This window comes from Salmo trutta, chromosome 4 (genome assembly GCF_901001165.1).
Source record: "Salmo trutta chromosome 4, fSalTru1.1, whole genome shotgun sequence".
Taxonomy (NCBI): Eukaryota; Metazoa; Chordata; class Actinopteri; order Salmoniformes; family Salmonidae; genus Salmo; species Salmo trutta.
Window position 1 is genome coordinate 14,350,310 of NC_042960.1, and position 15,655 is coordinate 14,365,964.

Sequence of the window (15,655 nt, forward strand, 5' to 3'; positions counted from 1 at the left end):
CAGCACAGTTATAAAATAGCAAGCCGCACTGCTGCTGTTGGGTTGTGCTCAGGATGGGGGCTGAGAGATGTGCTCAGTGAAGTGGCTGCAAGCGAGAGAGCGAGGTTCAGCACACAGTAGCTGTGTTTGAAGAGGGGAGATTGAACACTCAAGAGAAGAAAGTCCTTGAGAAGAAAACATATTTTTCAAATCTTCAGTTTTTCTGAAGGCTAATCCATTGCTGCCTTTGATGACTGTATGCAAGCATGCAGATTTGCAGAATTAAGAAAACTTCATAATGGAGAAAGAGTTGATCAGACATTTGATTGAATATCTAAGCTAAGAGGACCAAAATAACTTGAAAGGTGTCGTAGCAGAGGTAGCCTGGTAGTTAGTTCGCTGAGCTACGTGCTCTCATTTGCCTGATGGGTAACCTTGCCTAAGACCTGAAGCTCAGAGAGATAACACTTAGACTTTAGCTTAGCAGGATATTATGAGTTGAGTGACAACCATAGACCGGTGAGGACCAACATTTGATACACAGCCTATTCAATGAAACTCATCCAGGCCAGTGGTTGTCATTGATTAAAGAAACATTTCAGAGAAATAGCTCCATCAACTGGTAATGAGAATCCTTCAGAAACTAGAAAAGGTACATTTTCAGAAGAAAATATGTGTTCTTGCTTCAGCTTTTACTACATGTTTTAGATACAGTGTATATAGTCTAGTTAGATGAGTTGTAAGCATTGGTCTAGATTAGAGCTAGCCTGGTCCCAGATCTGTTTGTGCTTTCGCCAACTCCACTGCTGTCATTGTCAAGCCATACATACATACACTACCGGTCAAAAGTTTTAGAGCACCTACTCATTCAATGGTTTTTCTTTATTTTGACTATTTTCTACGTTGTAAAATAATAGTGAAGACATCAAAACTACGAAATAACACATATGGAATCATGGAGTAACCAAAAAAAGTGTTGAACCAATCAAAATATATTTTATATTTGAGATTCTTCAAAGTAGCTACCCTTTGCCTTGATGACAGCTTTGCACACTCTTGGCATTCTCTCAACCAGCTTCATGAGGTAGTCACCTGGAATGCATTTCAATTAACAGGTGTGCCTTCTTAAAAGTTAATTTGTGGAATTTCTTTCCTTCTTAATGCGTTTGAGCCAATCAGTTGTGTTGTGACAAGATAGGGGTGGTATACAGAAGATAGCCCTATTTGGTAAAAATACCAAGTCCATATTATGACAAGAACAGCTCAAATAAGCAAAGAGAAACGACAGTCCATCATTACTTTAAGACATGAAGGTCAGTCAATACGAAACATTTCAAGAACATTGAAAGTTTCTTCAAGTGCAGTCGCAAAAACCATCAAGCGCTATGATGAAACTGGCTCTCATGAGGACCACCACAGGAATGGAAGACCCCGAGTTGCTTCTGCTGCAGAGGATAAGCTCAGTAGAGTTACCATCCTCAGAAATTGCAGCTCAAATAAATGCTTCAGAGTTCAAGTAATGGACACATCTCAACATCAACTGTTCAGAGCAGACTGCGTGAATCAGGCCTTCATGGTCAAATTGTTGCAAAGAAACCACTACTAAAGGGCACCAATAAGAAGGAGACACTTCTTGGGCCAAAAAACACGAGCAATGGACATTAGACCGGTGGAAATTTGTCCTTTGGTCTGGAGTCGAAATTGGAGATTTTTGGTCCTATTATTGAGTGTAGTCTGGCCCAGGGGTGTGAAGGTGAACGGAAAGGCACTGGAGCGATGAACCACCCTTGCTGTCTGCCTGGCCGGTTCCCCTCTCTCCACCAGGAGAACGGGGAACGCTATTACGGGGGCTGAGTCACTGGCTTACTGGTACTCTTCCATCCCGTTCCTAGGAGGCGTGCGTCACTTGAGTGGGTTGAGTCACTGACGTGATCTTCCTGTCCGGGTTTGGCGCCCTCCTCGGGTTTGTGACATGGGGGAGATCTTCATGGGCTAAACTCAGTCTAGTCTCAGGATGGTAAGTTGGTGGTTGAAGATATCCCTCTAGGGGTGTGGGGGCTATGCTTTGGCAAAGTGGGTGGGGTTATATCCTGCCTGGTTGGCCATGTCTGGGGGTATCGCTGGACGGAGCCACAGTGTCTCCCGACCCCTCCCGTCTCAGCCTCCAGTATTTATGCTGTTATATCTGGAGTATTTCTCCTGTCTATCTGGTGTTCTGTGTGAATTTCAGTATGGTCCTTCTAATTCTCTCTCTCCCCTCCCAGAGTACCTAGCCTGATGCCTCCTTGCTGTCCCCAGTCCACGTGGCCGTGCTGCTGCTCCAGTTTCAACTGTTCTGCCTGCGGCTATGGAACCCTGACCTGTTCACCGGATGTGCTACCTTGTCCCGGATCTGCTGTTTTCACCGCTCTCTCTCTACCGCATCTGCTTTCTCTAATTAGGAATGCTTAGCTATGAAAAGCCAACTTTTACTCCTGAGGTGCTGACCTGTTGCAGCCTCTACAACCACTATGATTATTATTTTTATTTGACCCTGCTGGTCATCTATGAACGTTTGAACATCTTGGCCATGTACTGTTATAATTTCAACCCTGCACAGCCCGAAGAGGACTGGCCACCCCTCAGAGCCTGGTTCCTCTCTATGGTTCTTCCTAGGTTCCTGCCTTTCTAGAGTTTTTCCTAGCCACCGTGCTTCTACATCTGCATTGCTTGCTGTTTGGGGTTTTAGGCTGGGTTTCTGTATAACACTTTGTGACATTTGCTGATGTGAAAAGGGCTTTATAAATACATTTGATTGATTGCTAGCTAACTAGCAAGCTAACACACAGTGTCGCCAACTAGCCTCCCGCCTGCTGTACTAATAACCAGTAAACAGTGTCCTTCTCCCAAGTCTGTCGGGCAATTTTTTCGCGCTGTTCCGTTAACGAAGGCAGATGTTTGGAGTATGTTTTTTAATATTTCGCGCACAAGAGCAATATATGCACCAGTAATGTTCAAACCTCGCCTCTGACTCATAAGTACCCGGGACCATTTCACTTTCACGCAAGCCTACATTTGAAAGAGACACGATGAGAACCATTGCAAGAGATTAAGAAGATCCGCTTGAATAAAGGTAGGTAAAGTTAATTTAGTGCAACGTTCACGCTTCAGAGTAGTGCATACCAGCGATAGCTTGGTGGTACCTAGCTAGCTAACTTTGATCTAGCTACATAGCTAGCTAACGTTAGCGGAACTACACTTTTGGCTACAGTTATATAGTTAGCTAGCTAACGCAAGATGGACAAGACAAACATATTGTGCTCCGTTATAACAAACTTCGCTATTTAGTTAATGTAATATGCGCATTTTCACTATGAATCACAAAGCTAGCTAGCCTAGTTGAAAGTTAGCTGAAGTTAGCACACGTGAGCTAGCTGGCTAGTATACCGATAGCTATCTAGCTAGCTAGCAAGTAGGCAAGGTAACACTACTAGCCAGCTAATCGTCATATCATACATAGATAACGTTACTAGTAGCCAACTGTCTAATTTAACAAACGTTAAATGTGCCATTGTTTGCTAACTAATCCGTGTGAATAAAAGCGGGTTGCGCTAACTAGCTATCCCGCTAACGACGTTACAAGCAACAGTTAGATAGCTAACTGCTAATAGCTTGTTAGCAACAGAACAGGGCCACCATCACTTGCTGATTTAGGCGAACTTTTTAAGCTAATGGGTATGTAGCGAGATAACGTATGTAGCGAGATAACTTTTATCAATTGAAACTGACTTTGATATGGCAAGGCTGACTATACAAAAATGTATATTCAAAATAAAAATGAACAGCTAGCCTGATCTATTTCCTAGCAAGTTTATTATAGCTAGCTAACATACTGTATCATTGAAATAGCTACATTGTAAATAGCTAGAAGAGAGAGACCTTTCATGACAAATATAACGTTATAGTTAGTTGAAACTGGCTAATTCTCTTTACCTACATCTGAGTTCAGCAATGCCCATTAAACTATTATTTAATGTACATTTGTGCCGTGAATGTATAGCTGGCTATTAGAGAATACAGTAGATTTGTATTTGTTGCATCAGGTGTGGAATCAAATATTTTGTCCTAACACAACACAATGTATGTACGTCAAAGTACATTCTTAGTATCCCTCTATTTACCAGTGGGTGGCGCAATTTCACTATCAGCAACACGTTATTTTCATAAACTGCCTTTGGATTTGACAGCACAGTATAATATAAATAGACTAGGATCTGTCATTGATTAGGTACGAAATAAACGTGTTATGCAGGCCTATGTCTAGACTACACAATCTTGGAGACATGCCCTTTATATCCTAATCAGACAGCACCAAATGTTCTGAAAACACCAGCCTGAGAGTCTTGTAGGAAGTCAAAACAAAAAGGCAATGACTGTCGGCTGCTACAGAATCAGAGTTCACAGGATGTCTACAATACAACAGTGAATAATCAGCGTGTCCTCGGTCCTTGTACATCCAGTCTGGCGTCAACCACTATCAACATATGAGAATAGTCCATAACATTGAGTATCAAGTCTAGTGACCATCAACCCGCACCGTGAGTATCAAAAACACTGGAAATCAGGTTTAACAATTATGCTGCCTCAAGGTGACGTGCTGTTAGTCAACGGTAGGCAGGCTATAGACTATGCATCCGAATGGGAGGCGCGCTTTACGAGTTGAGATTGATAGATACAAATAGGTCCTTTTTTAAATCGTGGCCACAACTTTTTTTTTAATGCGATTCTATTTAGAAATGTTATTTGTTGCGCAATGACTGAGTTTACAAAAGCAGGTTTCACTCCATAGTCTACAGGCGTTTTGAGGAGCTACTATCGCGCTGTCTGACAGGTGGTAGGTGGGCTATAGACGACTGTATGCTGTGATATTTAAGATGCATGACGACTAACAAAAATACACACGAGCCAATTTGATTCCAAAATGTATGCAAATTGACCTATAGACCGATAAACATGACTGGTCAAATGTATTCTCGCCGACCTAACCGATTAACATCTCTACCCCCCAAGACATGCTAACCGCTCACCATTACAATAACATTTTGGGAGGGTATGATATTTATGCCTCTAACTTTCTCACTCCGCATGATCAACGATTCATTCAGGACTCTCCGTAACCAATGTAGTATCTACATTATTGTAGAAGTGTTTAGAAACATTATATTCCTATATACAATAAAATGGACCCAAAATGACAACACATTATTTACCTTTCATTTCTATTGGGCCACAATTAATCTGAAACACAACCAAAACAGCAAATGCATCCAACAAGTTTGTAGAGTCACACGCTTGATGTAATCATTGCGTGCTAGGAATATGGGACAAAATACTAAACATTTGTCTACTTTAATACACATAAGTGAATTTTGCCCAATACCTTTGGTCCCCTTAAATGGGAGGGACTATGTACAAAAAGTGCTGTAATTTCTAAACGGTTCACCCGATATGGATGAAAATACACTCAAATTAAAGCTGACAGTCTGCACTTTAACCTCCATTGTCATTATCTAATTTCAAATCCAACATACTGGAGTACAGAGCCATAACAACAAATGGGTCACTGTCCCAATACTTTTGAAGCTTACTGTAACTATCTCATGTTAATATGCCTTGCCTAATCGTGATCTATGTTTGGGCTAGGCGATGTGGTAGGATTATTAATATCCTATGCAAGCAATGTTCTCACTATATAGATGGAGAATGGCGGTGTCTGTGCAAACAGCGTCTATTCAGTGTCCTCGGCTTGGACCAGGATGGATAAGAGGATGTAAACAGACAGCAGGTGAATGGGTCTAAAAATCGATCTTTTTTTTTTCTGGTTGCTTATCAAAGATTGCTGGCTAACTCATTGGTCCTGCTTTGTAATATACCCCTCAGGTTGTATCATTGCACCGTTCCAACCGGTCCCTCAAACCTGGTAAAATAAGGGTTAAAAATAATAATTTCAAACACTTGAGGGGGGGGGGGAATAAATCTCCTTTATCAGATGTGGCAGCTTTCCCATCTGGACTATGATAGTTACACAAAGGAAGGCCAAGGACTCTGGATTTAAGCCTAAACAAACAAGGACCAATCCTTGTTTGCAAGAGGACACAAGTACATATTGGAGGAGTTGGGGAGGAGCTAAAGTTTTTACATTTGTTCTTTTATGAGTAAGATTTATAATAACAGTAGTAGGTAGACAAATCAAATGGGTACTATGGCGCAGTAGACACATCAAATGGGTACTATGGCGCAGTAGACAAATCAAGTGGGTACTGTGGTGCAGTAGACAAATCAAGTGGGTACTGTGGCGCAGTAGACAAATCAAGTGGGTACTGTGGCGCAGTAGACAAATCAAGTGGGTACTGTGGCGCAGTAGACAAATCAAGTGGGTACTGTGGCGCAGTAGACAAATCAAGTGGGTACTGTGGCGCAGTAGACACATCAAGTGGGTACTGTGGTGCAGTTGACTACCGCATATTACGCACGGCAGAACTACATTAAAAAAAAAAGCCCATAGATTTAAAAAGTATTTTGGTACATACAGTGCATTCGGAAAGTATTCAGACCCCTTGACTTTTTCCACATTTTGTTACATAACAGCCTTATTCTAAAATTGATTAAATAGTTTTTTCCCCTCCAATCTACACATACCCCATAATGACAATGCAAAAACACATTTAGATTTGCTAAAAATTCTATCAAATGAAATGATATTTACATAAGTATTCAGACCCTTTTACTCATTACTTTATTGAAGCACCTTTGGCAGCGATTAATGACTTGCGTCTTCTTGGGTATGACGCTACAAGCTTGGTACACCTGTATTTGGGGAGTTTCTCCCATTCTTCTCTGCAGATCCTCTCAAGCTCTTTCAGGTTCGATGGGGAGCGTTGCGCTGCACAGCTATTTTCATGTCTATCTAGAAATGTTAGATCGGGCTCTGGCTGGGCCACTCAAGGACATTCAGAGACTTGTCACGTGGCCACTCCTGCGTTATCTTGGCTGCATGCTTAGGGTCGTTGTCCTATTGGAAGGTGAACTTTTGCCCCAGTCTGAAGTACTGAGCACTCTGGAGCAGGTTTTCATCAAGGATCTCGCTGTATTTTTCTCTGTTCATCTTTGCCTCATTCCGGACTAGTCTCCCAGTCCCTGCCGCTGAAAAACATCCCCACAGCAGGATGCTGCCACCACCATGCTTCACCGTAGGGATGGTGCCAGGTTTCCTCCAGACGTAACGCTTGGCATTCAGGCCAAAGAGTTCGATCTTGGTTTCATCAGACCAGAGAATCTTGTTTCTCATGGTCTGAGAGTCTTTAGGTGCCTTTTGGCAAACTCCAAGCAGGCTGTCATGTGCTTTTTACTGAGGAGTGGCTTCCGTCTACCATAAAGATCTGATTGGTGGAGTGCTGCAGAGATGGTTGTCCTTCTGGAAGGTTCTCCCATCTCCACAGAGGAACTCTGGAGGTCTTTCAGTGACCATCAGGTTCTTAGTTACCTCCCTGACAAAGGCCCTTCTCCCCCGTTTGCTCAGTTTGGCTGTGCGGCCAGCTCTATTAAGAGCCTTGGGGGTTCCGAACTTCTTACATTTAAGAATGATGAAGGCCACTGTGTTCTTGGGAACCTTCAATGCTGCAGACATTTTTTGGTACCCTTCCCCAGATCTGTGCCTCGACACAATCCTGTCTCAGAGCTCAACAGACAATTCCTTCGACCTCATGGCTTAGTTTTTGCTCTGACATGCACTGTCAACTGTGGAACCTTATATAGACAGGTGTTTGCCTTTCCAAATCATGTTCAATCAATTGAATTTACCACAGGTGGAGTCCAAGTTGTAGAAACATCAAGGATGATCAATGGAAACAGGATGCACCTGAGCCCAATTTCGAGTCTCCTAGCAAAGGGTCTAAATACTTAGTTAAATAACGTGTTTTTATTTTTTATAAATTTGAAAAAATGTCTAAACAAGTTTTCACTTTCATATCATGTGGTAATGTGTGTATATTTAGATTTAATAAAAAAAAAAAACTATTTTAGAATAAGGCTGAAAGTAACAAAATGTGTGAAAAGTCGAGGGGTCCGAATCTACTGCAAAATGAAACAAACTCTAGTAATCGGCTTTAAGTGTAGACAGTATTATTATGCATACTGTATGGACTGGTCCTTATGCTACGCTCCAAACATTGATTGTGCAGGGCGGCTTACAGAATAGTTAGCCTACAATATATAGTGCAATTTTAATTAGATTTTCAATAGTAAATGTATATATATTTTTATAATTAATAGGCTGACATGACCTTTTTGTCTACAGAATATTTCACAACTGTGCTTTCCATCATCACCTCTTGCTCTCCTTCATTCCTTTCTTGAGTGTGCAAAAAGAGGGGCTGTCAACAGGGAAATGTTTAGTTGTGAAAACATGTTAATATGATTGTTCACAGATTTCACTTGTTTATTTGTTGTGGCTTAAGGAGGGGGGGGGGGGCAGTCAACCTGATTTAACTCCGTTTTTTTTAATTCAAATTCTTTAATTGCTAAGTGAAAATTATTGTTCTGTCAAATAGGTTCCGGAAAGCAGCAGTTAAGCGCTGATGCCAGCCCTGTTTCTGGTATCATCCTGTTTGTTTTTGCTCCAACCCCAGTTGTGGAACCTGATTCAGCCCTGAGCTACGTCTATTTCTCAAGTGATGTTTTGGAAGTGCCAGTGCAGGGAGTAGTTATTTCTACTCAAATGTATATATAAAAAATAAATAGATATTGGGCGTGGAAGGAACAATTTGGACAATGGAACAATGGATGGGAGTAGTAGAGCCAGGACTAACGCAACATGAGGTAAAATCTAGCCTCTTTCTCAAGTATCATGACGCTGCACCAGAAAAGTATCCATGAACATTCTGGTGCTCGCTACAACTAACCTAGTCATTTCCTTTTGTGAGTGTAGCCTATTTTGCTAATTGTTTCTGACACAGGATAGGCCTAGATGTTTCATTCTGGACCACATTTCACACTGTGTGCTTAGAGCTAACATGTTTCTTGTTGGCTGGATCCATTTGGGTGTATCAATCCACACCCAGTGTGTCAATAGCCCATGCTGAATTAAGTCCTATGTCATGCCTGGAACTCAACTGTTATTACTAAGCATCTGTCTATTGTGAAGTATCTCACCATACAACTATTAGTAACTAGCTCTATTGTTTGCCTTATTATAATTATTAGCCTAATTATCTGTGACTGACCTATGTTGTTCTTGGAAAAAGGGCTAGTAAATATTTGTTAGTACTACTAGCCTGGGGCGACAGACCACGTGGTACAATAACTAGCTAGAAGTGGACTATGGCTAAAGAGAGTGGAGTCCAGGCTAGGTTGACGTTACCTGCTTTTAGTTTAGTTTCACTGTCTTTCTTCTGCACTGTTTTTTAGAGGGGAAGACTGCACTGTGAGTTGATATTTTTGTCATTCTATTTGGTCTACTGCTTTAAGTGGGGGGGGGGTTAGTTTAGGTTTTATATTTTACTGTGGGTCGGTGAATTTGAAAAGGGCTAGTTTTTCTTTTTGCTAGGTTATAGAAAGGAACACTGTATTTTATAAGTCTAGTAGTACTCCTGGCAGAATGATTGTGTCATGCGTCTGGGATGGAAAATATGTCACCAAGTTCTTGTCAATTCTTCACTTGCTAGGCCGGATCTATTTTTGTGTTACTTAAATTGGCCTATGCGTTGTCCTTCCGTTTTGAACAACAATGGAAACTTTATTCAGCACAGAGGAGGCTTTTTGGCATGAGAGAATTCGGCATGTGTGTACGTGCATGTGTAGAGAGGCGCAGGCTACAGTAAGTGTTTAGGACTTAGACTTATCTACAGTTGTAGTGATGGGGGGGGGGGGATTCATAGCTACGTATCGCAATATTATTTTGGACGATATTATACTTTGACTCAAAGTATCGAATTGTACAAATATTTTTGTTGTTGCTAGGTAGCGTTAGCTAGCGCTAGTTGGCTGTACCTGTGCCAAAACTCCAGTATTCATCCTATAGCTTGTTCTCCATCTTTTTAAATAGTGAACCAACATGTTTTTAGTAGGGATGCACGATATATCGGTGAACATATCGTAATCGGCCGATATTAGCTAAAAATGGCAACATCGGTATCGGCCCGATGTCTAGTTTAACACCGATGTCAAAGCTGACATGCACACCTTTTATAATGTAGGTACATGACGTAATGACGCCACGGAAAATACAGCGCTACACAGAACAAAAGCAGAAATATACTAAGCGCACACTTTTGAAAGAGTAAGAAGATTTCAGCGAGACAAGTCAAAGGCGAAATCCATTAATGCCAAGATAATGGATTTCATTATGCTACTTGCTATGGGTGTCACGACTGACATTTGGACCAGCGATATCAGCCCCATGAACATTGCGAGTCTGACAGCACAGTGGGTCGACGAGGATTTTGTACTGAGGAAAGCCGTATTACATGCTCAAGAATGTGCTGGTTCTCATACCGCTGCTGCCATTTCAATGGCATTTGAGAACACGTTTGAAACATGAACACACTCCTAGCGCCATTCGAACAACTGAGTCGAGAAATAAGCTCATCAACAGCGTCTGCAGCAGACGTGATACCCTCTGTCATGGCATTGAAACGCCTGCTCAACAAAACTGCCGACACAGACCGTGGGGTTAAAACTTGCAAAAGTACTCAAGAGGCTGAACGAGATTCGGTGCTATTCTCTCTGAGCTTCTTTACTGTGTCGCCACCATGGTCGATGCTAGGTACAAGGACCGCTACTTCGATGCAGACAAATGTTACATACACAGCTGGACAAGATGAAAACGGACACAGTGCCACTGCGCACCGAGGAAGAGAGGCCACGGACAGACAGAGCTGAAACTTCACTGCTTGACATGTAGGACCTCTATACCAGGCGGTGTCAGAGGAAGGCCCTAAAAATTGTCAGACTCCAGCCACCCTAGTCATAGACTGTTCTCTCTGCTACCGCATGGCAAGCGGTACCGGAGCGCCAAGTCTAGGTCCAAGAGGCTTCTAAACAGCTTCTACCCCCAAGCCATAAGACTCCTGAACAGGTAATCAAATGGCTACCCAGACTATTTGCATTGTGATACAGCCTGGATTCAAACCAGGGACTGTAGTATTTACATTTACGTCATTTAGCAGACGCTCTTATCCAGAGCGACTTACAAATTGGTGCATTCACCTTATGATATCCAGTGGAACAACCACTTTACAATAGTACATTTATATATTTTTTGTGTGGGGGGGTAGAAGGATTACTTTATCCTATCCCAGGTATTCCTTAAAGAGGTGGGGTTTCAGGTGTCTACGGAAGGTGGTGAATGACTCCGCTGTCCTGGCGTCGTGAGGGAGCTTATTCCACCATTGGGGTGCCAGAGCAGCGAACAGTTTTGAGTGGGCTGAGCGGGAACTGTGCTTCCGCAGAGGTAGGGAGGCGAGCAAGGCCAGAGGTGGATGAACGCAGTGCCCTTCTTTGGGTGTAGGGACTGATCAGAGCCTGAAGGTACGGAGGTGCCGTTCCCCTCACAGCTCCGTAGGCAAGCACCATGGTCTTGTAGCAGATGCGAGCTTCAACTGGAAGCCAGTGGAGTGTGCGGAGGAGCGGGGTGACGTGAGAGAACTTGGGAAGGTTGAACACCAGACGGGCTGCGGCGTTCTGGATGAGTTGTAGGGGTTTAATGGCACAGGCAGGGAGCCCCGCCAACAGCGAGTTGCAGTAATCCAGACGGGAGATGACAAGTGCCTGGATTAGGACCTGCGCCGCTTCCTGTGTGAGGCAGGGTCGTACTCTGTGAATGTTGTAGAGCATGAACCTACATGATCGGGTCACCGCCTTGATGTTAGCGGAGAACGACAGAGTGTTGTCCAGGATCACGCCAAGGCTCTTAGCACTCTGGGAGGAGGACACAATGTAGTTGTCAACCATGATGGCGAGATCATGGAACGGGCAGTCCTTCTCCGAGAGGAAGAGCAGCTCCGTCTTGCCAAGGTTCAGCTTGAGGTGGTGATCCGTCATCCACACTGATATGTCTGCCAGACATGCAGAGATGCGATTCGCCACCTGGTTATCAGAAGGGGGAAAGGAGAAGATTGTGTGTCGTCTGCGTAGCAATGATAGGAGAGACCATGTGAGGATATGACAGAGCCAAGTGACTTGGTGTATAGCGAGAATTGGAGAGGGTCTAGAACTGAGCCCTGGGGGACACCAGTGGTGAGAGCACGTGGTGCGGAGACGGATTCTCGCCACGCCACCTGGTAGGAGCGACCTGTCAGGTAGGACGCAATCCAAGAGTGAGCCGCGCCGGAGATGCCCAACTCGGAGAGGGTGGAGAGGAGGATCTGATGGTTCACAGTATCAAAGGCAGCAGATAGGTCTAGAAGGATGAGAGCAGAGGAGAGAGTTAGCTTTAGCAGTGCGGAGAGCCTCCGTGACACAGAGAAGAGCAGTCTCTGTTGAATGACCAGTCTTGAAACCTGACTGATTTGGATCAAGGTCATTCTGAGAGCGATAGCAAGAGAGCTGGCCAAGGACGGCACGCTCAAGAGTTTTGGAGAGAAAAGAAAGAAGGGATACTGGTCTGTAGTTGTTGACATCGGAGGGATCGAGTGTAGGTTTTTTGAGAAGGGGTGCAACCCTCGCTCTCTTGAAGACACCTCTTGCACTGAGATGCAGTACCTTAGACCCCTGCGTCCGTGTGTGTGTGTTAACTATTTAACTGTACTAGAATGCTTAAAAGGCCACTAACATTTTAAAGTATCGGTATCGTTTTTGGGGGGGGCAAGGAAAATATCAGACATCGATATCGGCCAAAGATGTCATATCGGTGCATCGCTAGTTTTTAGCTTTTTTTATTTCCATGACTGATCAAAACAAATGTTCTCATGCCCTTTGCCTCTGCAGCAGACAGTGTGCAATATGTTCCCAGATAGCACACGTATATCTGCCCAACGTAGGTACTTAATTGGCCTATGCGTTGTCCTTCCATTTCGAACAACAATGGAAACTTTATTCAGCACAGAGGGCAGGCTTTTTGGCATGAGAGAATTGGGCATGTGTGTACGTGCATGTGTAGAGAGGCGCAGGTTACTTTCCAACTTCATGTTCCATGATGGGGAACATTCCTGGCTTTGGCAGATGTCAGTTCACACACAGTAAGTGTTTAGGACTTAGGCTTATCTACAGTAGTAGTGATGGGCGTGGGGGGAATTCATAGCTACATATCGCAATATTATACATATCGCAATATAATATTATATATAATATTATACTTTGACTCAAAGTATCGAATTGTAGAAATATTTTTGTTGTTGCTAGGTAGCGTTAGCTAGCGCTAGTTGGCTGTACCTGTGCCAAAACTCCAGTATTCATCCTATAGCTTGTTCTCCATCTTTTTAAATAGTGAGCCAACATGTTTTTAGTAAGGATGCACAATATATCGGTGAGCAGTTCACACCCAGTAAGTGTATGTCGTGAATCACCCATAGATTTGTACATATCGCCCAGCGCTAAGCTAAGTCTACTACTTCAAAGGATGGCTGATCAAGTGATTGTCTAAGACAAATATTGTGCCTGCAACTCCAAGGAACTGGAAAGGCTGACAAATGATGCCAAACAAAAGAAAAACATGTTTGACTCCATCACAATGAAAAGCTTTGAGTAGGAAGAAGTGTTCTAGAAATGTTTGAGAGTGCATCTATGGTGGCATAGCCACCATCATTAAAGAGATGGGCTCTTGCAGTGTTGTCAAGAAACCCTTTGGTCTATAATTCACTGCTGATGTGTTGATACTGACATATACTTATTGATTAGGAAGGGGGAAATGATGGTCAGTGATTCCCAGACCTATGGTTGTCACAGTACCAGTATTGCAACACCACGAATCATGATGCTTGATTTTCCATGACAACAAAGAACACGACTGGACTCTATTGTCCTTAAAAACCTGCTGGTTTAAAATATTGTGTGACGGGCCTTTTAGCTTGGGGGTGACAACAGGGTGTGACGACAGAAAGCTGGGTTTGCAACATTAGGGGGAAAAAAAGACTTCGCTTCATTATCAATATGGTTATAGGCCTCACATTTCCTATTAATCATTGATTTATCTGGGTTGAGATCATGGTCAGTCTGTAATATGTTGGGCCCTGGCTGTAAGAGGCATCGATGCAGGAAGCTTCAACCGTTCCCTCTCGCGCAGCAGCCAATCAGGGCTCTCTTGAGTCGGATGAGGGAAGCCCCTCCTCCCCTCTACTCTCTCGACAGGCTGCTTGCTGCTGCTTTGTCGGGCTAGGAGGAAGATCAGCTATCCTTTTTACAGTGAGCCTTTCAAATGATCCGAAGGGAAGGGAAGAGACTAAATAAAGGGGGAGAGAAGGATAGAGAGAGGAGTGGATCACGGAGTGGGCTGACCATGCGTCCAGGGCCTATAGCCAGAAACCCTCATGTGAGTCAAGGTGGCTTTTATCCTATTTTTTTCCCCTCCTTGCCTGCTGCTGCTCCCCTCATCGCTAGGAAGCAGCCCCGGTCTTGTGACACTTCATTGGAAACAAGGGCAGTGTGTGTCAGACGGAGGGGGGGGGATTCTGGCTCGGAAGGCTGCGTTTTAGACAGGCAGACCCATTCTGATGATTATATTTGTTTCTTATGACCAATCACATCAGCTCTTTTCACGTCGGATCTTTTTCAAAGCTGATCTGTTTGGTCATTAGACCAATTCGTGAAAAGACGATCAGAATTGGGCTGCCTATGTAAGTGCAGCCTAAGAACCAACCCAGTGCAGGGAGGAAAATGCCTGGCTAGTGTGTTAGCTTTTCAGTGAGACAGCCTGTAGACTAGGCCGGATATGTGTCTGTGAAGAAATGTAGTGTGTGTGTGTGTGTGACAGAGGGAGAGAGATGCAGAAAAGGGAGGGGCTGATGAGAGACTGAGGAGTGGATGGCTTGTTGTGATGAATGCATGGACTATCTGTCTAAATGCCTGCACTGACCAATTTTTCTCTGTTGTTGTTATTCAACAAACCAAAGGATAAAGATTTAATTTCATGTTGCAGTTGAATGGGATTTTTTTCATGCCTCTTGTATGGCTGTGATCAAACTGTACTGTGTGGGTAGTTGGCCAATGTTTGTTCATTAAAAAATGCGACGGTTCCTCTTCTGGTTGATCGTGTAGCCTAATCATTTTGAATACTTCTTATATGGCTTTGAGAATATGTGAATGCGACATGTTCAACGGAGGCACCGTTCCTTTCATCACTCCACGTGTCACTGAATAAAATGTGTTTGTTTCCAAGATGACACACTACAATGTTCGGTTGTAGGCTAATACATTGATGAGGCTAACCTGATGGTCATCGGAAAGCTTTGACTCCTTATGTTAAGAATGTCACAACATTTGGGTCACTAGCTATATCTTTTTATGATGGTCAGAGCGGTTCACAGGCTATACCTTGACATCCCAGGTTTATTGGGAAAAGGTCAGCTTGGTGTCTCGAGTATTTGTTGTCGTTTGGATGCTGTGACGGTGCCTGAATGTAGGCCCGTTGTCTTGATCCGCACTACATGAGTTATTTTCTTTAACTGGGTGTCATTGAAAGCTTTTATGAGAAGCCTCAAAACTA

At 43.4% G+C, this 15,655-nt stretch overlaps 1 protein-coding gene across 5 annotated transcripts in view; it reads left to right on the plus strand.

Annotated features, from left to right (window-relative positions):
* Positions 1–2,722: 2,722 nt before the first annotated feature.
* Positions 2,723–15,655, plus strand: part of LOC115191847 (bifunctional UDP-N-acetylglucosamine 2-epimerase/N-acetylmannosamine kinase) — a 38,580-nt gene continuing 25,647 nt past the window's right edge. The window contains exon 1 of one of the 5 annotated variants that reach the window (XM_029749809.1): positions 2,723–3,091. Coding sequence is in view for 1 of the 5 variants with exons in the window: in XM_029749808.1 (XP_029605668.1) it covers positions 14,369–14,482 (114 nt within the window). In the remaining 4 variants the exon portion in view is untranslated. Of the gene's footprint in view, positions 3,092–4,405; positions 4,557–5,708; positions 5,804–9,342; positions 9,440–14,285; positions 14,483–15,655 lie in introns of those variants that run through there. The other 4 variants (XM_029749811.1, XM_029749812.1, XM_029749810.1 and 1 more) reach the window with 4 other exon arrangements.